Source organism: Macaca thibetana, chromosome 13 (genome assembly GCF_024542745.1).
Source record: "Macaca thibetana thibetana isolate TM-01 chromosome 13, ASM2454274v1, whole genome shotgun sequence".
In the NCBI taxonomy this organism is placed as follows: domain Eukaryota; kingdom Metazoa; phylum Chordata; class Mammalia; order Primates; family Cercopithecidae; genus Macaca; species Macaca thibetana.
This window is the reverse complement of record NC_065590.1, coordinates 45,650,888-45,674,150: the sequence shown is the minus strand read 5'-3', so window position 1 is coordinate 45,674,150 and position 23,263 is coordinate 45,650,888. Positions and strand designations below refer to the sequence as shown.

Sequence of the window (23,263 nt, the reverse complement as noted above, 5' to 3'; positions counted from 1 at the left end):
TTAAAAACTGGGCAATGTTGTGAACGAAGAAACATTATGGTAAATAATCACATAAAAAGATGTTCTATGTCAACAATTAGGGAAATGCAAATTAAAACCATGATGAAATGCTACTTTATATCCCCAAATGGCAATAATAAATCTAGATAATAATAACTGCTGGCAAGAATGCGGAGAAACTGGAAACCTCCTACAATGCTAGTGGGCATGTAAAATAATGCAGGTATACTGGAAAACAGTTTGATAGCTCCTATAAAAGTTAAAGGTAAGTATCTACTACAAAAAGTAAGTATCTACTACAAAAAATGAAAACATACGATCACAAAAGGACTTTACATAAATGTTTATAATGGCATTATTTATACTAATCAAAAAGTAGAAACACGCTGGGCGCGGTGGCTCACGCCTGTAATTCCAGTACTTTGGGAGGCCAAGCGGGCGGATCACGAGGTCAGGAGATCGAGTTCATCCTGGCTAACACCGTCAAACCCCATCTCTACTAAAACTACGAAAGATTAGCCAGGTGTGGTGGCGGGCGCCTGTAGTCCCGGCTACTCGGGAGGCTAAGGCGGAAGAATGGCATGAACCCGGCAAGTAGAGCTTGCAGTGAGCTGAGATCGCTGCCACTGCACTCCAGCCTGGGGGTCAGAGCGAGACCCTCTCAAACAAACAAACAAAAAATGTAGCCGGGCGCGGTGGCTCACACCTGTAATCCCAGCACTTTGGGAGGCCAAGGCAGGCGGATCACGAGGTCAGGAGATCGAGACCATCCTGGCTAACACGGTGAAACCCCTGTCTCTACAAAAAATACAAAAACAAATTAGCCGGGCGTGGTGGCCGGCGCCTGTAGTCCCGGCTACTCTGGAGGCTGAGGCGGGAGAATGGCGTGAACCCGGGAGGCGGAGCTTGCAGTAAGACGAGATCGTGCCACTGCACTCCAGCCTGGGGGTCAGAGGGAGACTCCGGTCTCAAAAAAAAAAAAAAAAAATGTAGAAACAAACCAAATATCCATCAACTGGCAATTGATCAAGTGTGGTATATCCATACAGTGTAATACTATTAAGCAATAAAAAGGAATAAAGTACAGAGACAAACTACAATCTCAATGAACCTCAAACAAGAGTATACTAAGTGAAAAGAAGCCAGATGAAAAAGATCACTATCATTTGATTCTTTTTAGATGAAATATCCCAAAATGGGTAAATCTACAGAGATAGAAAGTAGATTAGTGAGGCTGGAAATAATAGGTAGGTACTGGCTACAAATGGGCAAAAGACATCTTTTTTAAGTGATGGAAATGTTCTAGAATTGGACTGTGGTGACAGTTGCGCAACTCTAAAACTTTACTATTGTAAAATTCACTGCACTGACTTGTATATATAAAACAAGTGAATTTTATATGTATATGTTAATAAAACTGCTTAAAAACACCCAGTTCACAGCCGCCACAGTATTTACCACATACTTTTTCTCTTTACTCCAATTTTCTCACACTGTATACACACTCTCCCTTCCCATTTTGAACTCTTTACCACCAGTCCTCGATACTTTTACTCTCCTCTCTATTCTCTTAAACATGTCTTTAGGATGTATATTCCTTGCATTTGTTACTGGAATTCCTTCTTATTCCCCTATTCACTGTTTTCACACAACACCTAGCCTGAATGTGTTATTACTGCAGTGAACATTCCAAATTTTTAATCCTTTTCACAGGGGATGAGAGGAGTATGAGTATCACATTAGCAATTATATAAGGTTCTCTTTAAGCGGTCTTGCAGAGGTAGAAGGGTGAGGGGACATAGAGGATGAAAAGGAAAATCCAGAGCTGTAGGTTTCTTTTGTTTGTTTTGGTTTTTTTCCGAGACAGAATCTTGCTCTGTCACCCAGGTTGAAGTGAAAATGGCACTATGTCGGCTCACTGCAATCTCTGTCTCCGGGTTTAAATGATTCTTGTGCCTCAGCTACCCAAATAGCTGGAATCATAGGCATGCGCCACCACACCTAATTTTTGTTATTTATAGTAGAGATGGAATTTCGCCACGTTGGCCAGGCTGGTCTTGAAACTCCTGGCCTCAAGTGATCTGCCCACCTCAGCCTCCCAAAGTGCTGGGATACAGGTGTGAGCCACTGTGCCTGGCGCAGAGCCGTAGCTTTATAAATACATTGGATATGGTCTACATAATGTCTTGACAGTGTGAAATAACACTTCTAATATGATCCAGAATGTATAAAGCAATGAAAAATTCTAGGCAACACATTTTAAGGGGACTACTGACAAAGAATATTGCCAGAGATGAATGACTCATATAGTGATAAATTCAAAAACCATACCATATAAAGAACAACTGGGAGAATAAGAACTCTTTAGTCTAAAGGGAAAAAAGAGTCAAGAGACAGTCTCTGGTTTCCAAATTCAAGACCTAAGTTCAACTGAGATTAGCACCTTAGAGCAGTAGTAAGATCAAGTTACACTAAAGAATGACTCACACGTATAATTACGAATTTTCTAACAAAGCAATACAACTCTGTTCCAGAAGATATTCTACCCTACTGTTTAGATTTTAAAAACTGATTTCTCTACTAGATGAACAATTAAATGGAATATATATATTTCTCAGAACCCAAGAAGTCTAAGCTATAAAAACTACTTTTTTAACTCCCAATGTGATGTTATTGGAAATGGGGCCTTTGGGAGATAATTAGGTCATGAGGGTGGAACCTTCATGAATGAGATTAGTGGCCTAATAAAAGGGACTCCAGAGACCTCTCTGCTTCTTTCCACCATGCAAAAATAAAAAAAGAAAATGGCAGTCTACAGTCCAGAAGAAGGCCCCACCAGAACTTGATGATGCTGGCAACAACCTGATCTTGGACTTCCAGCCTCCAGAACTATGGGAAATAAATTTCTGTTGTTTATAAGTCATCCAATCTGTGGTACTTTGTTGCAGCAGCCTGGACTAAGACAGTGTACTTTCTGAAAACTATCAGTACCATATTCTTCAAGATTAAATTCTCTAGTATAAACAGTATGCTTTCATACCGTGATAAATAGTACTATATGTTGGTATATGCTTTTAAAAGAGAGAAATGTGGCCAGACGCAGTGGCTCACACCTGTAATCCCAACACTTTGGGAGGCTGAGGCAAGTGAATGGCTTGAGTCTACAAGACCAGACTGAGCACTTTGGGAGGCTGAGGCAAGTGGATGGCTTGAGTCTGCAAGACCAGATTGAGCAACATGGCAAAACTCTGACTCTACAAAAATTAGCCAGGCATGCTGGCATGTGCCTGTAGTCCCAGCTACCCAGGAGGCTAAGGTGGGAGGATCGCCTGACCCTGGGAAGTTGAGGCCGTAGTGAGCCATGGTCCCACCACTGTACTCCACCCTGGGCAACAGAGCAAGACCCTGTCTCAAAAAAAAGAGGGAGAGGAAGTTACGTTACAGACAGCATAATGTTCTGAAAGCTTGATGAAGACTGCACAAGTTGTCACGGGGCAAAGAATTTCTAGTAAAAATTTTAAATCTAAAATTAGAATTTACCATATAAACAACTGTACATTAAAATGGTATACTTATATATAAATTAATGCTCCTACTTACGTTTCTGTGTCTGATACTAATGATTCATTATTGCACACATCATTGAAGGTATGGAGTTGATTCTATGATTAAAGAAAAGAAATTAAGGGTTTTTATTTCCAAAATTATTCTTGCATATGTCAGCAAGTACTAAGAAACATGGTAAACTGATTGACATATGTAGATCACGATAACTAGATTAACATTACAAAATCTAAGACATAATCAGAGACATACGCTTCTCAATTAGTAAAACTACTTCTGTTATATTAAAATACTAAGTAAGGGCCAGGTGCAGGGGCTCACACCTGTAATCCCAGCACTTTAGGAGGCCGAGGCAGGTGGATCACCTGAGGTCAGGAGTTCCGAGACCAGCCTTGCCAACATAGTAAATCTCCATTTCTATTAAAAATACAAAATTAGCTGGGTATGGTGGCACGCGCCTATAATACCAGCTACTCAGGAGGCTGAGGCACAAGAATCACTTGAACCCAGGAGGCAGAGGTTGCACTGAGCCAAGATTGCGCCGCTGCACTCCAGCCTGGGCGACAGAGTAAGAGTCCATCTCAAAAAAAGGGAAAAAAAAAATTAAATTCATTCCGCAAATAGTATTCTTTATTACACTAAGCACACTAGAGAAAACAAAGCTGAGTAAGTAAAAAAACACAACAATCTAATGCAAGAGAGCAAGTAATGTCATTACAGACAAACCTTCAGGAAAGGCTTCCTAGATAAATCCACTCAAGATTTAATTTATCTGGGACAATGTCAACAAGTATCTTATGAAGCCCGGTACACAAGTAAACGCTAGCTACTTCAGATTTTCAGTGTGACTACACTACCAAAACAAAACAAAACAAAAACACAAACAAACAAACAAAAAAAACAGTAATGTGGCCGGGTGGGGTGGCTCATGCCTATAATCACAACACTTTGGGAGGACGAGGCGGTTGGATCACCTGAGGTCAGGAATTCCAGACCAGCCTGGCCAACACAGTGAAACCCCATCTCTACTAAAAATACAAAAAATTAGCCAAGCGTTGTGGCTCACACCTGTAGTCCCAGCTACTCATGAGGCTGAGGCAAGAGAATCACTGAAACCCGAGAGGTGGAGGTTGCAGTGAGCCGAGATCATGCCACTGGAATGGGACTCCACCTCCAAGGAAAGAAAAAAAAAACAAAACCCAGAAATGTAAAGGAGTAAAGCAAATGGGGACTGTAACAAACCGGAGAAAGCATGTTCATTCTGAAGGATAAAGTTAATTACTTAGTTCTAACAGACTGTCGTTATGCAAGAATACAGACCCAAGGATACCAGGCCTTCTTCCAACCCCCTCACCAAGAGAAGCCAAGAATAGATTTTTATGTTATTTTGTCCTACTTAAAAACAGTATTTAAGACTATTCAAAACAAACATTTAGTAAAATTTGGCCTACGGCCCAATAATCTATGGTTTCTGCCTGGAAAATTAATTAACTGCTTATAAAGCTCTCCAATTATTCCTCTTTCACAAAACATCTATAAACATAAAAACCTGAATAGTTTAAAAAGACAAAAACAAAATGATGAAAGAGTTGGACCCGGAAATCAAATGGACCCACAGTATAAATCCATATAAATCTAAGTTTCAGACTTCTTCATCTTTAAAATAAGAGAAACACAGAAATTATTTGTGAAGGCCATACAAAGTAATCCATGTAAAATACTTAGCACAATGCCTAGTATGAAGGGCTCCATAAATAGTGGGTAGTAGTATTATGATAGACCAGAAAGCAAATAAACAATGACCAAAAATAAAGCAAACACAGCTTACTGTTATCTGACTCAATCCAGCCAACCTCATAGTCAAAGTAGGTGACATAAAGTACTTAAATGCAAGATCTAGGCTTTCTTTATCAAAGCATAATGTTGTATCCAATGGTTCTTTCACTGTGCTCCACATTAAGTCAGCCATGTTACGAGCTGCACTCTGTCGTAACTCCTGATCAGAGAGCTTGCATAAATACCTGAAATGATTCAGAAATAGAAAATACATAAAAACTCAAAGCATTTTAAAAGACCACTCAATAACTTAAAATGTACATTGTAAGCATTAACGTTTTTTTGTGTCCAAAACCCACAAACCTCTGGTTTTCCTCTCAGGCCCTGCCTAATCTCTTTGGCAGATTCCATCTGTGCTGTCCAACCTTTCAACATTAGTGTTCCTGAAGGCCTGTAATGGATTACAAAATGGCCACAAATTCCTCCCATCATTATATGTACAAGACTTTGCAATGTGACTTAGCTATTCCTCTCATCAAAAGGTGTAATCTGTTTCTACACCCTTAAATCTGGGCCTTGCCATATGACCTGCTTTAGCCAGTGAAATATTAATAGACATGACATAAGGGGAAGCTAGAAAAGCCTTTGAGCTTGCCTTCTCTTGCTGGGAACTCTAATCACCACCAAAACAAGGGACCAAGGTTAGCCTGCTGGATGAAAGAGAAGTATCTGATGCTCCAACTAACATGAAGCCAACTGCAAGACATATATGAGATTCCCCCTCACCCCACAAGACCAATCAGCATGGCAATCACACAATGTGGGAACAAGGCTAACCTAGACCATCCAGTTTCAGCCAAGTCAATACAGATCGACAAAACTGCCCAGCTAACCAGAGAACTGTGAGAAATAATAAATGGCTGTTGTTTTATATTTTCTTTTTTTATGAAACAAAGTCTTGCTTTGTCACTCACGCTGGAGTACAACTGCTCAATCAGAGCTCACTGCAGCCTCGACCTCCTGGGCTCCAGTGATCCTCCTACCTCAGCCTCTCTGGTAGCTGGGACTATAGGAGCGTGCCACCACCACCACCAGTTAATTTTTTTCCCCTGCGCAGAGATGGAGTCTCGCTATGTTGCCCAGGCTGGTCTCGAACTCCTGGGCTCAGGTGATCCTCCTGCCTCGGCCTCCCAAAAGGCTGGGATTACAGGCATGAGCCACCATGCCTGGGTGGCTATTGTTTTAAGCCACTAAATTTTGAGAGATGTTTCCTTACACAGCAAAACCAACTGATACAGAGTTCTATCTTAGACTCACTTCTATTCTTTCCCTGTATGCTCTCCTCAGGTGACTCCTGTGGTTTTTAAATACCATCTTTACACTCACAACTCTTAAATTAATGAAACTATTCTGAACTACAAGTTCATATTCCCAATTTGCCAGTGCCACTTAAAGACAAGAAGACTTTGAGGGGCCTGTGGGACATTTAAGTTCTCCTAGATTTTCACATCTCAGTAATGATATCCACACTACAAATAAAAAATTGAGGAGGGGGGTGCTGAATGTCATCCACATGTAGAATACTACCCTTTTCTTTATACCCTATAATGACCAGTCTTATTGATTTTATTTCCACTTACATTCATCCAGTGTTCAAAATCATCAACAACAATCCTACTACAAGTAATCATCATTTTCCTTCCAGGACTAATACATAAACCTTTCAATTGGTCTCCCTCTAGCTTCTATTCCAGCCACCCTATATTTATGATCCACTAAAAAGCCAAAGAAAACTTTTAAAAAATCCTGAAACATCTGCTAAAAACCCTTCAATAGATTCCCATTGAAAAAATTAAATCCATACTCCTTACAGTGGCCTACAAGGTCCTGAATCACCTGCCCCTGCTTATCCCTCCACCCTCATAATTATATCCCCTTACACATTATTCTCCACACCAATCTGCTTCTAGTTTCTTCTTCATAACTTTGAAGTTATGCTAACTTCAAAGCCTATACTCACATGTTCCTTCTACAATACATCTTTCTGATAATCACTTGAATAGCTGACTCATGTCCTTAAGATATCACCTTTCAGAAAGGCCCCATACTCCCTCTGTATCACACTAACTTACTTTCATAGCATTCATCACTATCTGATTCTTTGCCTGATATTGTCTCCCAAAAGTTGAGTAGTACTGTGAAAAAGGGAGAAACTCAAACCTTTGCAAATGAGAAAAAAAGTACAATACTCCCATAAATGTTATCAATAAAATATGCAGAATCCTGACAGCTCATACTTTAATTCTAATCAGTACAACCCTTTCTCCATCTTCTTAGGCTTCCTTTTTAGGTTGAGACTTATAAAATTCAAATGTCACCTCCCGTTCGATGAGACCTTCCCTGTCCCCATATTTAAACTGTAACCCACCCTCTAGAACTCTCAATCCACATTTGCTATTTATCTTATCATACTTATCACTTTCTGATGTAGTATTATCATCTACTTCTTTTGTAAACAGACTGCACAAGAGCAGAGATTTTTGCAATTTGTTTTCTTCTCTGCTATATCCTCAGTGCCTAGAATGTAACAGACACTTACTGTGTATTTGTTGACTGACTAAATACAGTGGAATAACCATTATTAATTTCTTTAATTCTTTTTACATACTCATGTAAAAACAAGTCCAACATAATTTGCTAAAAAGTAAACATTAAATATAAACCCATATATGTGCATAAAAAACACTATATTCCAAACTGTTACTTGAAATTTTCTCTAGAGGATATGACTATAGGGGACTTTCAAACAATATAATTCTGTATTATAAACTGTTTAAATATATTACATTGATAATCAGGGGAAAGAGACTTTATAAACTTACCTAATAACATAGGTCCTAAAAGGTATAATGTGCTGCATGACAGCAGGAATATGTAGCCATATTCTAATCTATATAAGAAACATAAAAACAACATTAATGCCTAACAAATATGTGAAATACATATGTCTTTCACTAATGAAAAACAAGAGCACTGGCCAGGCGCAGTGGCTCACGCCTGTAATCCCAGCACTTTGGGAGGCTGAGGCGGGCAGATCACGAAGTCAGGAGTTTGAGACTAGTCTGGCCAACACAGTAAAATCCCGTCTCTACTAAAAACACAAAAATTAGCTGGGCATGGTGGCGCACACCTGTAGTCCCAGCTAGCTGAGAGGCTGAGGCAAGGGAATCGCTTGAACCCTGGTGGGGAAGAGGATGTGGTGAGCCTAGATTGCACCACTGCACTCCAGCCTGGGCAACGGAGCAAGACTCCGTCTCAAATAACAAAACAGAACAAAAACCAGGATCATTTAATATTTTGATGCCTCCAAAATTACATATATTATCAATTATGAAAAGAGTATAGTACAAAACAGAATTACACATGTATCAGGAAATTTTACCTGTATCTTATTTTACATAAAGTCTTATCTAAAAAATTAATCTTAGCTTCTTGCTGAAAAGAAAAAAACCATCTCTCAAAGTAATATTTTCTTACCAAATAATTATCTATACCTCTTTGTATGGTAGCATCCCCAATACAAGACACTGCATTGGTTTTTTGATCATATTAGTTTTTAACTAATCATCTCATTCCTTCCTAAAAAATTTCAAATTACCCATACTTTCTAGTTACTTCAATATCCATCTGAAACAAATATATTTTACAGTCACACACTGATTACAGTATCAACAAGTACTTACTGAAATAAGCTCTTACTATAAGTAACTTACAACTTAACGAAATTATAATAAAAGTTATAATAAATATATTTCCTTATTTTTTCTGCACTATATTTTAACATTTATAAATCAAATGTGAATACATTATAATAGTTTTATTTTCAAAAATAGTAGGAATAAAAATCCTAACCCAACCATCAAACAAAAAACTCTGATACTTAGTCTTGACACAGGCAGGAGATACAAATTAAATACAAATCTGGACAGGCGCGGTGGCTAATGCCTATAATCCCAGCACTCTGGTGGGAGATCGCTGCAGGTGTATCACTTGAAGTCAGGAGTTCAAGACCAGCCTGGCCAACATGGCTGAAACCCCGTCTCTACCAAAAAAATACAAAAATAAGCCAGGCATGGTGTCACATGTCTGTAGTTTCAACACTCTGGGAGGTTGAGGTGCGAGATTCACTTGAACACAGGAGGTGGAAGTCTGAGTGAGCCAAGATCGCATCACTGTACTCCACCATGGACGACCGAGCGAGACCTTGTCTCGAAACAAAAAAAAAAAATGTTTTTTTTTTAATGAATTTGGGAATACAGAATGTAGGGATTCACTTTAATCAAATAAAAGACGTCTATAAAAATCCTGTAGTAAATACTATATTAATGGTGAAAAGTTAAAAACTCTGCCTTCTGAGACTAGGAACAAGACAAGGAAGCCCTAATTCCACTTGAACTGAAGGCCCTAGACAGTGTAATAAGGTAAGAAACTAAATAAAAGGCAAAGGACTAGAAAGGAAGAATTTAAAATAATACTCTGAGATAATGTAACTGGAAAACTCAAAATAATTATCAAACACTGAAACTCAAGAGTTGAGCAAAACTGCTGCTTAGGTTAATATAAACAAATATGTACACACCTATATATACACACATACAACACCCTATGCTTTTTTCTTACACACCAGCAACGAATAACACAGTTTTCAAAAAGATTCCCTTAACAACAGTATCAAAAATATCATGTGTCCAGAAATAATCTAACCAGATATGAGACCTCTACAGAAAAACCTGGAAAACAATTAAAGAACATGTAAATAAGGAGACATATGCCATATTTGTCGTGAAGATAATAGTTCTCCCGAAATTCATCTATAGATTCAGTGCAATCCAAAAAGGTTTATGTGCAGAACTTACAAAACTCATTTAAAGCACAAAAGTCCAAGAAGAGCCAAAACTCTCTAAGAAACACAACAAGGAGAGGTTGGGTGCAGTGGCTCACGCCTGTAATCCCAGCACTCTAGGAGGCCGAGGTGGGCAGATCACCTGAGGTCAGGAGTTCAAGACCAGTTTGGCCAGCATGGTGAAACTCTGTCTCTACCGAAAATACAAAAAAAAAAAAAATGAGCTGGGAGTGGTGACGCACACGTGTGATCCCAGCTACTTGGGATGCTGAGACAGGAGAATCACTTGAACCCCAGGAGACGGAGGTTGCAGTGAGCCAAGATCGTCCCACTGCACTCCAGCCTAGGTGACAAAGTAAGACTGTCTCAAAAACAGAGGAGAGGAGAGGGGACAAGAGGGGAGCGGAAGGGAGGGGAGCGGAGGGGAAAGAAATACGACAGGAAAGTAGCACTTGCTTTCCCAGAGAGCAAGACTTCTTGTAAAGTTTCAATAATTAAGGCAATGGGCAAAACAGCACAAAATTAAGGAAACAAAATAGTGTACTGTGCCAGAGAGCCCAAACCCATGCACATAAAGACATCTGATTTGGCTCAGTGTAGTGATGAGGCATGAGTCACCCATAACCAATACTTTTGGAGGCCGAGATGGAAGGATCACTTCAGGCCAGGAGTTCAAGACTAACCTGTTCAACAAAAGTAGTACTACAGAACAAAGAAATGACTGTCTTTGTGACACTGTTAGGAATACTGGATATCTCTATGAAAAGGAAAATGAATCTTAATCCCTCCCCGAAACTATAAATATAAATGTACTGCAGTTGATTGAATAGATCAAAATATGAAAGGTAAAGCAATGATACTTGTTTCCTGATCAAGGAAGCAAGAAAAAATAAAAGAACTTTTCAAAGAAACAAAAACTTTGGCCAGGCATGGTGGCTCACACCTGTAATCCCAGCACTTTGGGGGGGCCGAGGCAGGCGGATCACAAGGTCAGGAGATCGATACCATCCTGGCCAACATGGTGAAACCCCATATATACTAAAAATACAAAAAATTAGCTGGGCGTGGTGGCAAGTGTCTGTAGTCTCAGCTACTTAGGAGGCTGAGGCAGGAGAATCACTTGAACCCAAAAGGCGGAGGTTGCAGTGAGCAAAAAAAACTTTGTAAGTATCTTCACGGCCTTAGAGTAAAAAATGACTTTTTCAATCAAAAATGAAAACCTTAACCATGAAGAAAAACACTGACAAATTATACAATATGAAGCTTGATGCATAATATTTCTTAAACACAAGAGTGAAAAGCAACATGAGAGTGGAAGATATTGGCAATACATATATCAAACAAAAGACTTCTACCTAAAAAGACTTCTATCTAAAACACATAAGGAACTCCTAAACATCAGCAAGAAAAAGACAATCCAATTTTGCAAATGGGAAAAGATTTAAACAGGTACTTCGCCAAAAAAAAAAAAAAAAAAATCCAAATAACTAATATGCCTATGAAAACGTGCTCATTCTCATTAGTCATTACAAATATATAACAGGTCAGGTGCAGTAGCTCACACCTATAATCCCAGCACGTTGGAGGCTGAAGCAGTTGGATCACTCTGAGGTCAGGAGTTCGAGACCAAGCTGGCCAACATAGTGAAACCCCTTCTCTACTAAAAGTACAAAAAATTTAGCCAGGCTTGGTGGCAGGTCCCTGTAATCCCAGCTACTTGGGAAGCTGAGGCAAGAGAATGGCTTGAACCCAGGAGGTAGAGACTGCAGGGAGCCAAGATCACGCCACTGCACTACAGCCTGGGCAACAGAGCGAGAGTCCATCTCAAAAACACAACAAAAATTGTATATATTATATACATACACACACACACCCTACTGATAAGAAATTCCACTAAATATATATCCAAATTAAATGCACACACATGTGCACCAAAACACACATAAAAGAATGCTGACACCCATATGAACTGTAATAACCTAAATGTCCATCACCAGTAAAATAAACTGGTATATTTTAAAAGATTATTCAACAATAAAAATGAACATACTAGAAACACATGCAATATAAATTTCAGCATTTAAAAAAAGTAACCAGGCATGAAAGAATGCACAGTATGTGATTCTGACTGCATGGTGAAAACAGACAAAACCAAATTATAGTGTTCAGGGATATAAGATTAGGTGATAAAACTTTAAAAAAAAAAAGCAGGAGAATGATCAGCATTAAAGTATGAATTGTGTTTATTTTTAAAGAAGAAGAGATGGAATAGTTAATGGCCAGAAGAACTCATAAGGTAGGCTTCTGGGGAGTTGACAATGTTCTGTTTCTTGGTTTGAGTGATGGTTAAACGAGTATTTGCTTTGATAAATCACTGAGCCACATGTTATCACTTTGTGTACGTTTCTGTATGAATGTTATTTTTCAAATTTTAACAAAAGGTTAAAAAATCCTATTTTATACAAGATACATTGGAGGACATAGGTATATCTTTTATTTTAGAATACACAGACACAAGTGAATAAAAATTTCAATAAAAAATACCAAATGAAAAAAATGTAAATACAAGAATAAATTTTAATACAAAAAAGAGCTACCATTTACTAAGTCCTTAGTGATAAATTGAGATAAATGATAAAATGATAAATGATAAAAGTCCCATTGTGATAAATGAGAAAAGTAAGGCTTATAAAACTAATGAAAACAAAATTACATACTATGCAACAGAGGTACAATTCAAACCTAGGATTATATCGTTATAAAAATCAGCATTCTTTAACACTACTATAGATCCCATCATAAAAACCAAATTCCATATGCCATTAATCCTACAGTGTGTCCTTTATCATATTTTACTGTAAGTTTTGAGCTTTTCAGGTTTGCATCTCCCCAATCCCTGCTTAGTGCTAACAGAATTCTAGCAGCCCTCCTAACCTCTAGGTTAAAACTCTCAAATAGGGAAAAAAAAGAAAAAAAAAGTTCCTTGCTCCCTCTAACTGCAGAAAAACAGCAGTCTGCATCAAACCTAGTTCTGACAAAGTGGCATCATGAAAACTTAATTTCCTATTCTCCTATCTAGTAGACAGATATAAAAAAAATATGTAATCCTACCCTAGCTTCTGATATTAAACAGTCTTTGCTAATATATTTCTAAAAAGCAGTCTTAGGACACTGAGCATTCAGAAATTGTTATTGTGTCCCCCTCTATGTTACTTAAGCCCTACAAGCTTGTACCTTTGACCCACATCTCCTACTTAATAATTTGTCCAAAGCATATTTTGTGTGACGTTCTTTTGTTAAGCCTCATTTGCACTTCTTTCTCCTCCATAACAAAATAAATCCCTTGTCTCTATTGGATTCTTTATAAATAAAAGGTGTAATCTATGAGATGACAAACTCAGGCAAAGAGCTGAGGGCTGAGGAATGATACTGTAAGCTAAAACCAAATGTAACTCAACAAAAGTAGAATTAACTTTCATGTGGGTCTCAGTGGAGAAACTTGTGTGTCTCTGTGTTCTATTTCTCTAAGCTGTGTTAAATGTTAGTAAACTGCATTTGCAAAGTAAAAAAACTATATAAAGATCTTCATTGTTTTCTTGTGGGTACAGCTGTTATTAAACAACGATCCATATAATAGGTGGAATAATATTTGTGCAAACTGAGATATCTCCTAAAACTCAGAGCTAGTTAAGAATTGCTGAAGTTGGCCGGGCGCGGTGGCTCAAGCCTGTAATCCCAGCACTTTGGGAGGCCGAGGCGGGCGGATCACAAGGTCAGGAGATCGAGACCACAGTGAAACCCCGTCTCTACTAAAAATACAAAAAATTAGCCGGGCGCGGTGGCGGGCGCCTGTAGTCCCAGCTACTCAGGAGGCTGAGCCAGGAGAATGGCGGGAACCCGGGAGGCGGAGCTTGCAGTGAGCCGAGATCGCGCCACTGCACTCCAGCCTGGGCAACAGCGTGAGACTCCGTCTCAAAAAAAAAAAAAAAAAAAAAAAAAAAAAAAAATTGCTGAAGTTGTAGTTAAGAATCTGTTAAAGTTTTTGAGATTGAAATAAATGTATGGGCTTGATGTTATTATCAGATTTGAACCTTAATCTGATAAGGTAAGAATTTCCTTTCTTTGTTGATAATTCAAACCCAGAGCAGAGTGAGTTTTCCTGAGATGCAATTTCAGGATTCTAGATTCAGGTTCTAAAAAATAACTCACGAGTCAGACGCGGTGGCTCACACCTGTAATCCCAGCACTCTGGGAGGCTGAGGTGGAGGCATCACAAGGTCAAGAGATCGAGACCATCCTGGCCAACATGGCGAAACCCCATTTCTACTAAAAATACAAAAATTAGCTGGACGTGGTGGTGCGTGCCTGTAGTTCCAGCTACTCAGGAAGCTGAGGCAGGAGAATTGCTTGAACCCAGGAGGCGGAGGCTGCGGTAAGCAGAGATCATGCCACTGCAATCCAGCCTGGCAACAGAGACTCCGTTTCAAAAAAAACAAAAAAAAACACCATCTGACAAAGTTACTTTTCCTCAGTAAGAGTGAGGAAATCAGCCAGGTGCAGCGGCACACACCTGTAATCCCAGCACTTTAGGAGGCCGAGGCAGGCAGATCGTTTGAGCCCAGGAGTTCAAGACCAGCCTGGGGAACATGGTGAAACACTGTCTCTACCAAAAACACAAAAATTAGCCAGTCTCAAAATAAATATACAGATTTTTTTTTCTTTAAGTGAGGAGGAAATCATCCTAGAAAATAAACAGAATGGGATCATTTCCTGAATCCCAGGAAATGCTATAAACATGTTCTCTTCTGAATGTGTAATTTACTATAATAAACTGAGAGTTATTCAGTAATGTCAGCCCTTATCTGTCTTGCCATAAGTTATTTATGAGTTATTTTCTTTTCTTTACAAAGGATTGCCCTAAAATCTAATACTATTTTTTTTCATTGCTAAATATAGTTCTACTCCTTCCTGTGAAATTCAGAGATTCCCAAATACAGACCTCACCCTATTGAAGCCAAAACACCATGGCTAAACAAGTTGCCCACTTCGCAAGAAAAGGAATGAACATATAAAAATGATTAGGGTTTATACAATGACCCACTAGAGGAAATTACTATGAAATAAATAAATAAAGCACAACTTCTGTAGTAAGCTTGATTACAAAAAGAACTCTGTTAATGTACACTAAAATATTAACTATATGAAAAATTAACTTGCAGAGAGCCAATCTATTTTTTTATAAGGAAAAGATGCCAATTAAAGCTTAACTCCATTGAGTTATTATTCTCAGAAAATTAACAGATTATATAGTATTATAGTATTATGGTGTTCAAAAAATACATTATTAATTTAAATAGTACAACTTTGCTTTGATGGCCTCAGTTGAGTTGCAAGATAAAGAAAACTATGCAAATTGTCAACAGCCCACTAATTAGCAGTCATAAAAGAGCTGAAGAGAAAGACAAAACAGAATCTAAGCCTAAACCTTGCTATTTAGTAAAGGGTAACTATACAGGTTGGGCAACAGTATAACTCCATCTCTACAAAAACAATTTTTAATTTAGCCAGGCATGGTGACATGCACCTTTAGTTGCAGGTACTTGGGAGGCTGACACTGGAGGTTTGCTTGAGCCTGGGAGGTTAACGCTGCAGTGAGCTGCTATTATGCTACCGCACAGCAGACCTCTCTCTCAAAACAAAAACAAAACCAAAACAAAGGCCAGGTGCAAGCCTGTAATCCCAGCACTTTGGGAGGCCGAGGTGGGCAGATCATGGAAGGACAGGATTTTGAGACCAGCCTGGACAACATGGCGAAACCCCATGTCTACCAAAAACACAAAAATTAGCCGGGTGTGGTATCATGCACTAGTTATCCCAACCACTAGGGAGGCTGAGGCAGGACAATCGCTTGAACTCGGGAGGTGGACGCTGCAGTGAGCCAAGATCGTGCCACTGAACTCTAGCCTGGGTGACAGAGTGAGACTCTGTCTCAAAAAAACAGATAATGGAAAAAAAAAATCCTGTAAACAATAACTTATAAACATACAGTAATAAACTCTTTAACAAGCCTTCCATACTAGACTGTTAACCAAAAATTAGTACAAATAAATTCAAGAAACAGTTTAATTCAGGTTTATGTAATATTCCTGATTAAGTAAACCCTTTGATAATTTGGTGTTTCAAAATTATATGCCCTCTCCAAAATTACCACAGTGTAAACTAAAAATGTTATCACAGCATTTCACTTAACTAAATTGAGATATTTTCTCTCAGAGAATGCCAAAGTACATAAAACTTCCTATCAAACAAGTAAGTTCAATCTGAATAACAGGATCACTTAAGTATTTAATAACAGTCGAAGTTAGTAAAAGCTACCAGTTACTACATACTTTATATGTCAAGTGCTACATTATGAGCTTAAAATCTTTCTTTCTCATTTTAAACCTCACAACAATCCTCTAAGGTAGATGGATACCATCATCATTGCCATTTTGCAAATGAAAAAAATTAAGGCTTAGATCACACACACTGGCTCACGCATGTAATCCCAGCACTTTGGGAGGCTGAGGTAGGAGGATCACCTGAGGTTAGGAGTTTGAGACCAGCCTAGACAACATGGTGAAACCCCATCTCTATTAAAAATACAAAAATGAACCAGGCATAGTGGCATGCACCTGTAGTCCCAGCTATTCGGGAGGCTGAAGCAGGAGAATCGCTTAAATCCGGGAGACGGAGGTTGCAGTGAGCCAGATCATGCCACTGCACTCCAGCCTGGGCAACAGAGCCAGACTCTGTCTAAAAAAAGGTAGGGCGCAGGGGCTCACGCCTGTAATCCCAGCACTTTGGGAGGCCGAGGTGGGCAGATCACAATGTCAGCAGATCAAGACCATCCTGGCTAATACAGTGAAACCTTGTCTCTACTAAAAAAATAAATACAAAAAATTAGCCAGGTGTGGTGGTGGCCGCCTATAGTCCCAGCTACTCGGGAGGCTGAGGCAGAAGAATGGCATGAACCCAGGAAGCGGAGCTTACAGTGAGCCAAGATCACGCCACTGCACTCCAGCCTGGGCAACAGAGCAAGACTCCGTCTCAAAAAAAAAAAGCTACATTATTAACCTACATGCTATATACTACTACTGTATGTAATATTTTCAACCTATCAGAATGCATAATTTTTTAACTAAAAATGACCTTGACAATAATCATTTATTACCAATTTTAGTAATGTCAGTGTTGTTTCCAATGTACGACATCACTGCAAAGCACGTAGCATTGGAAGCAATGCAACAAAATGTTTGGTTGAGTACCTTTTCACTCAATATTTTTATTTTATAGATAATTTAAACAGCTGATATTAGCTATTAATTAAGGTAATTCCATTACACAAGATTTCAGGGTTTGGTAAAGGTACACTGAACTTTTGCTTTACCAATTTTTTAAATGATGGCCAGAATAGGTTATTAAAGGATGAATTTTAATATATGGGTATTTAAATATCTTTCTTTCCAGGCCGGGCGTGGTGGCTCATGCCTGTAATCCCAGCACTTTGGGAGGCCAAGGTGGGTGGATCATGAGGTCAGGAGTTTGAGACCAGCCTGGCCAACATGTACTAAAAATACAAAAATTAGCCAGGCATGGTAGCTCACGCCTATAGTCCCAGCTACTCGGGAGGCTGAGGCAGAAGAATCGCTTGAACCCAGGAGGCAGAGGGTGCAGTGAGCTGAGACTGCACCACTGCACTCCAGCCTGGGGGACAGAGCGAGACTCTGTCTGAAAAAAAATAAAAGTATCTTTCTTTCCATATCCACTGTGCTTCACAGTAAACTGACATTCACAGGATGCAGAAGAATTACCCTATTTTCAAAGGCAAGAAGAAATGTTACATCTTCATGTGTAATATAGAGAGAATTCAGGCATACTACAATAGTAACCTAGGCAAGCATAATTTAAAGTAACCAATAAACTAAAAAGTCAAATATTTCCCAGGACAGAATCCCAGGCAGAGCAAGTTTAAAATGGCCTGGGCAACATGGTGAAACCCTGTCTCTAAAAAAAAGTACAAAAATTCAGCCAGGCATGGTGGTGCACACCTCTAGTCCCAGCTACTCAGGAGCGTGAGGTGAGAGGATCACCTGAGCCCAGGAGGTGGAAGCTGCAGCCTAGGCAACAGAGACAGACCCTGTCTCAAAACAAAACAAAACAAAAAGTTAAAAAATAAAAAAGCAAAAGTTTTGTGCACCGTCACCTATCTATTTTAGATTAAATAGATAGTTATAGCCATGACTCCTTTTAGCTTTAAAACAGTAACTTTAAATTTTATTCAAACTCTAATCTTAATACTGTTAAAATGTTTCTGTACTCATTTTGTCAAAACCAAAAAAAAAAAATTATACATGCAAATCATTCAAAACCTTTTCACAGCATAAAATTCATGTTACTGATATACTAGACATTGCTCCCAAATTAAGATCAATTCAAAACAATACTTACATTAGACACAACTGTAATAAACGCATGTGCTATAAGAAATGGCAAAGTTTCAGGAGTTCCATATTCAAAGCAATCCTTCATGAGAGAAAGGCCATTTTTCCCACAAAACAAACATACATAACGAAGCAAATGCAATGGTACTTCTACATCCTGGGAAAATAAAATATGTCATTATTTGAAAACACACCAATAATTATTATCTTATTAGCAATACTGGAAAGATACTGATGAGAAACTCAAAAGACATACATAAATAATAAAACATATGGATGAGGCTTTGTTAAAAAAAGAAAAATAATATTTTCCATAAAAGAATAAAAAAGGTAAACACTTACATTCATATCACAGAATGCCCCTAATATGTTACTTTCTTGAGTTGATATATCCTAATTTTAAAAAAAAAGCAAAATTAGGTTACAACTAATCTTTAAAAAATACAATTCTGTAAGACTGATTTTATAAAAACTGAATAAACAGATTATTCTGCAATTACTCCTGATAAACAGTGATACTCCTAACTGAAGCTAATATTATTCAGCTTTAAGGTATATTTTAGTCCTCCTTTAAATAGAAACCATTCCACAGTACATACTACGCACTATTTTGCCTTATTAAACATTAAGTAATCTTACCTTAAAAACATAAATGTTTAAAATCTCAGCACTTTCGGAGGCTGAGGTGGGTGGATCACCTGAGGTCAGGAATTCGAGATCAGCCCGACCAACATGGTAAAACCCTGTCTCTACTAAAAATAAAAAAATTGCCAGTGTGGTGGCAGGCACCTATAATACTCAGGAGACTGAGGGCACAAGAAGGGCTTGAACCTGGGAGGCAGAGGTTGCAGTGAGCCGAAATCACGCCATTGCACTCCAGCCTGGGTGACAGAGCAAAACTGTCTCCAAAGCAAACCAAAAAAAAAAGTTTAAAATAAAACTCAAGGCACTTCTGATAAAAATACATTACAGTTAAGTGGTTTCTGAGTTTTGGAAAGTTTCTCAACAAACTTTTTCATAGTTTTTCAAACTGTGCTGTGGAATTCCCTAGAGGTACACTGAAGAGTTATACAATGTGCTTTCCATGCATAAGATTTAAACTGCCTAAAAGCAAAGTTACCCATTGTTGGTGAGTATAAGTTCGTATGAACTTTTTGGAAGGCAATTTGGCAATATTCATCAATATTTAAAATATACATTCCTTTAACCCAGCAATTCTAGCTTTTTGTCCTAAGGAACTAATCATAGTAGTACTGGAAAATAAATGCATAACAATGCTCATTAACCCATAATTAGTAACAACTGACATCCATCAATTTGATGGTGGCATAACCATTCTAGCTAATTTTTTTTTTTTTTTTTTTGAGACAGAGTCTCGCACTGTCGCTCAGGCTCAAGTGCAGTACTGAGATCTCAGATCACTGCAAGCTCCGCCTCCCAAGTTCACACCATTCTCCTGCCTCAGCCTCCAGAATAGGTGGGACTACAGGCGCCCACCACCATGCCCTGCTAATTTTTTGTATTTTTAGTAGCAACAGGGGTTTCACCATGTTAGCCAGGATGGTCTCGATCTCCTGACCTTGTTCGTGATCCGCCCGCCTTGGCCTCCCAAAGTGCTGGGATTACAGGCATGAGACACCTCACCTAGCCCTAACTCTTTACAATAAGGTGAAACAGGCATGAGTGATCTTTGGGGGATGATGGAAATACTCTAAAATTAGAATGTGATGATGGTTGCACAACTCTGTAAATCTACTGAAAATATACTATATAATCAAGTGATTTTTATGGTTGTACCTTTAAAAGGCTGTCTGAAAATAAAGCAAAATCTTATGTACAGCCAAAACACCTATGTTACATTTCTGAAAGAAGAAAATTTACGATGATCTGATCTTCATAATTTTTAGATTTGGAAATATCTGAACTTATGTGTTTTTTAGAGAAGAGAAAAGAAAAAAGACAAGTTCAAAGGCCTTTCAGAGTCTGTATTTTGTATATTCTGTATTTAATTTTTCACACAGAGGCCACGCATGGCGGCTCACGCATGTAATCCCAGCACTTTGGGAGGCCGAGGTGGGCAGATCACTCGAGATCAGGAGTTCTAGACCAGTCTGGCCAACATACTGAAACCCTGTCTCTACTAAAAATACAAAAATTAGCCAGGTGTGGTGGTAGACACGTGTAATCCCAGCTACTTGGGAGGCTGAGGAAGGAGAACTGCTTGAACCCAGGAGGCAGAGGTTGCAGTGAGCCGCAATCACACCACTGCACTCCAGTCTGGGAGACAAATTGAGGCTCCATCTCAAAAAAAAAAGGCCGGGCGCAGTGGCTCAAGCCTGTAATCTCAGCACTTTGGGAGGCCGAAGCGGGCGGATCACGAGGTCAGGAGATCGAGACCATCCTGGCTAACACGGTGAAACCCCATCTCTGCTAAAAATACAAAAAATTAGCTGGGCGTCGTGGTGGGCACCTGTAGTCCCAGCTACTCGGGAGGCTAAGACAGGAGAATGGCGTGAACCCAGGAGGTGGAGCTTGCAGTGAGCCGAGATTGCGCCACCACCGCACTCCAGCCTGGGTGATGAGCAAGACTCCATCTCAAAAAAAAAAAAAATCACACGAAAAGACTGCTTTTGACCGGGCCCAGTGGCTCACATTTAGAATCCCAACACTTTCGGAGGCTGAAGCCAGCGAATCACTTGAGGTCAGGAGTTCAAGACCAGCTTGGCCAACATGGTAAAACCGCATCTCTACTAAAGTGTGCAATGGTTCACACCTGTAATCCCAGCACTTTGGGAGGCCAAGGTGGGCGGATCACGAGGTCAGGAGATTGAGACCATCCTGGCCAACATGGTAAAACTCCGTCTCTATTAAAATTACAAAAATTAGCTGGGCGTGGTGGCACACACCAGTAGTCCCAGCTCCTCAGGAGGCTGAGGCAGTGGAACTGCTTGAACCCGGGAGGCGGAGAATGCAGTAAGCTGAGATCACACCACTGAACTCCAGCCTGGACGACAGAGCAAGCCTCTGTCTCAAAAAAAAAAAAAAAAAAAAAAAAGAAAGAAAGAAAGAAAAACTAACCAGGGGTGGTGGCGCACACCTGTAATCCCAGCTGTTCAGGAGGCTGAGGCACAAGAATCACTTGAACCCAGGAGAGGGGGCTGCAGTGAGCTGAGATCGCACCACTGCACTCTAGCTTGGGCGACAGAGTGAGACTCCATCTCCAAAAAAAAGATTGCTTTTAGGTTGGGCATGGTGGCTCGCACCTGTAATCCCAGCACTTTGGGAGGCTGAGGCGGGAGGATTGCTTGAACCCAGGAGTTCAAGACTAGCCTGGTACACATGGGCGAGACTCAATCTCTATTAAAAATTTTAAAATATTAGCCAGGCATGGTGGTGCGTATCTGTCCTCCCAGATACTCAGGAGGCTGAGGTGAGAGGATTGCATGAACTTGGGAGGTCTAGGCTGCAATGAGCCATGTTCATGCCACAGAGGAGAGAGGTGGGGGAGAACAAAGAGAGGGAGGAGAGGGAGGAGAGGGAGAGAAGGGGGAAAAGGGGGGAGAAAGGGGAAGGAAGGAGGGGAAAGTGGGGGAAGGAGGGGAAAGTGGGGGAAGGAGGGGAAAGTGGGGGAAGGAGGGGAAAGTGGGGGAAGGAGGGGACAGTGGGGGAAGGAGGGGACAGTGGGAGAAGGAGGGAGAAAGGGGAGGAAGAAAGGGGAGGGAGAAAGGGGAGGGAGAAAGGGGAGGGAGAAAAAGGGGGAGGGAGAAAGGGGAGGGAGAAAGGGGAGGGAGAAAGGGGAGGGAGAAAGGGGAGGGAGAAAGGGGAGGGAGAAAGGGGAGGGAGAAAGGGAGAGGGGGAGGGAAAAGGGGAGGGAGAAAGGGGAGGGAGAAAGGGGGAGGGAGAAAGGGGAGGGAGAAAGGGGAGGGAGAAAGGGGAGGGAGAAAGGGGAGGGAGAAAGGGGAGGGAGAAAGGGGAGGGAGAGAAAAAATACTGCTTTTATGATCAGAAAGCTAGTTAGAAACTTTCATCGGAAAAAAGCTACCAAAGAAATCCATTCATTGCCATCACCTATTTTAGATATTTAAGTTACACTGCTGAAATGAAGTCTGAAAACCACTGACTTGAAAGCAATCATACAGAACTCAGAACATTTCAAAATAAACAAAAAATGCCCTTAGAGAAATCAATTCTCAAAGTAAGTGTACTAAACTTCCTAAATCCACTCCTAGCTATGACAACCGGGGCCAGAGGCGAAGTTTTATGTTAGTCTCAACAAACTTTTTCATGGTCTTCAAGAAGTCCAGAATTTACGACCTCCTGTGGTACTGTTAAATACGGAATCATGGACCAGGTGAACCATGCTATAATTTTAAGAGTCAAGATTTCTAGTGCCTATAATGGACACAGTTAAAAAATCTCCTAGCGGTTGGCGCAGTGGCTCATGCTTGTAATCCCAGCACTTTTAGAGGCCTAGGCAGGTGGATCACGAGGTCAGGAGTTCAAGACCAGCCTAACACGGTCTCTACTAAAACTACAA

The 23,263-nt window shown here is 39.9% G+C and overlaps 2 protein-coding genes across 11 annotated transcripts in view; one reads left to right on the top strand and one right to left on the bottom strand.

Annotated features, from left to right (window-relative positions):
* Positions 1–23,263, top strand: part of COMMD1 (copper metabolism domain containing 1) — a 960,866-nt gene that overhangs the window by 179,259 nt on the left and 758,344 nt on the right. The gene's annotated exons all lie outside the window — the stretch shown is intronic.
* USP34 (ubiquitin specific peptidase 34) overlaps positions 1–23,263 on the bottom strand; it is a 287,921-nt gene that overhangs the window by 190,901 nt on the left and 73,757 nt on the right. For 5 of the 6 annotated variants that reach the window (XM_050753419.1, XM_050753418.1, XM_050753421.1 and 2 more), the window contains 5 exons: positions 19,069–19,119; positions 18,734–18,883; positions 8,223–8,290; positions 5,393–5,585; positions 3,601–3,662 (listed from right to left, as the gene is read on the bottom strand). In XM_050753419.1, coding sequence (XP_050609376.1) covers positions 3,601–3,662; positions 5,393–5,585; positions 8,223–8,290; positions 18,734–18,883; positions 19,069–19,119 — 524 coding nt within the window. Of the gene's footprint in view, positions 1–3,600; positions 3,663–5,392; positions 5,586–8,222; positions 8,291–18,733; positions 18,884–19,068; positions 19,120–23,263 lie in introns of those variants that run through there. The other variant, XM_050753424.1, reaches the window with a different exon arrangement.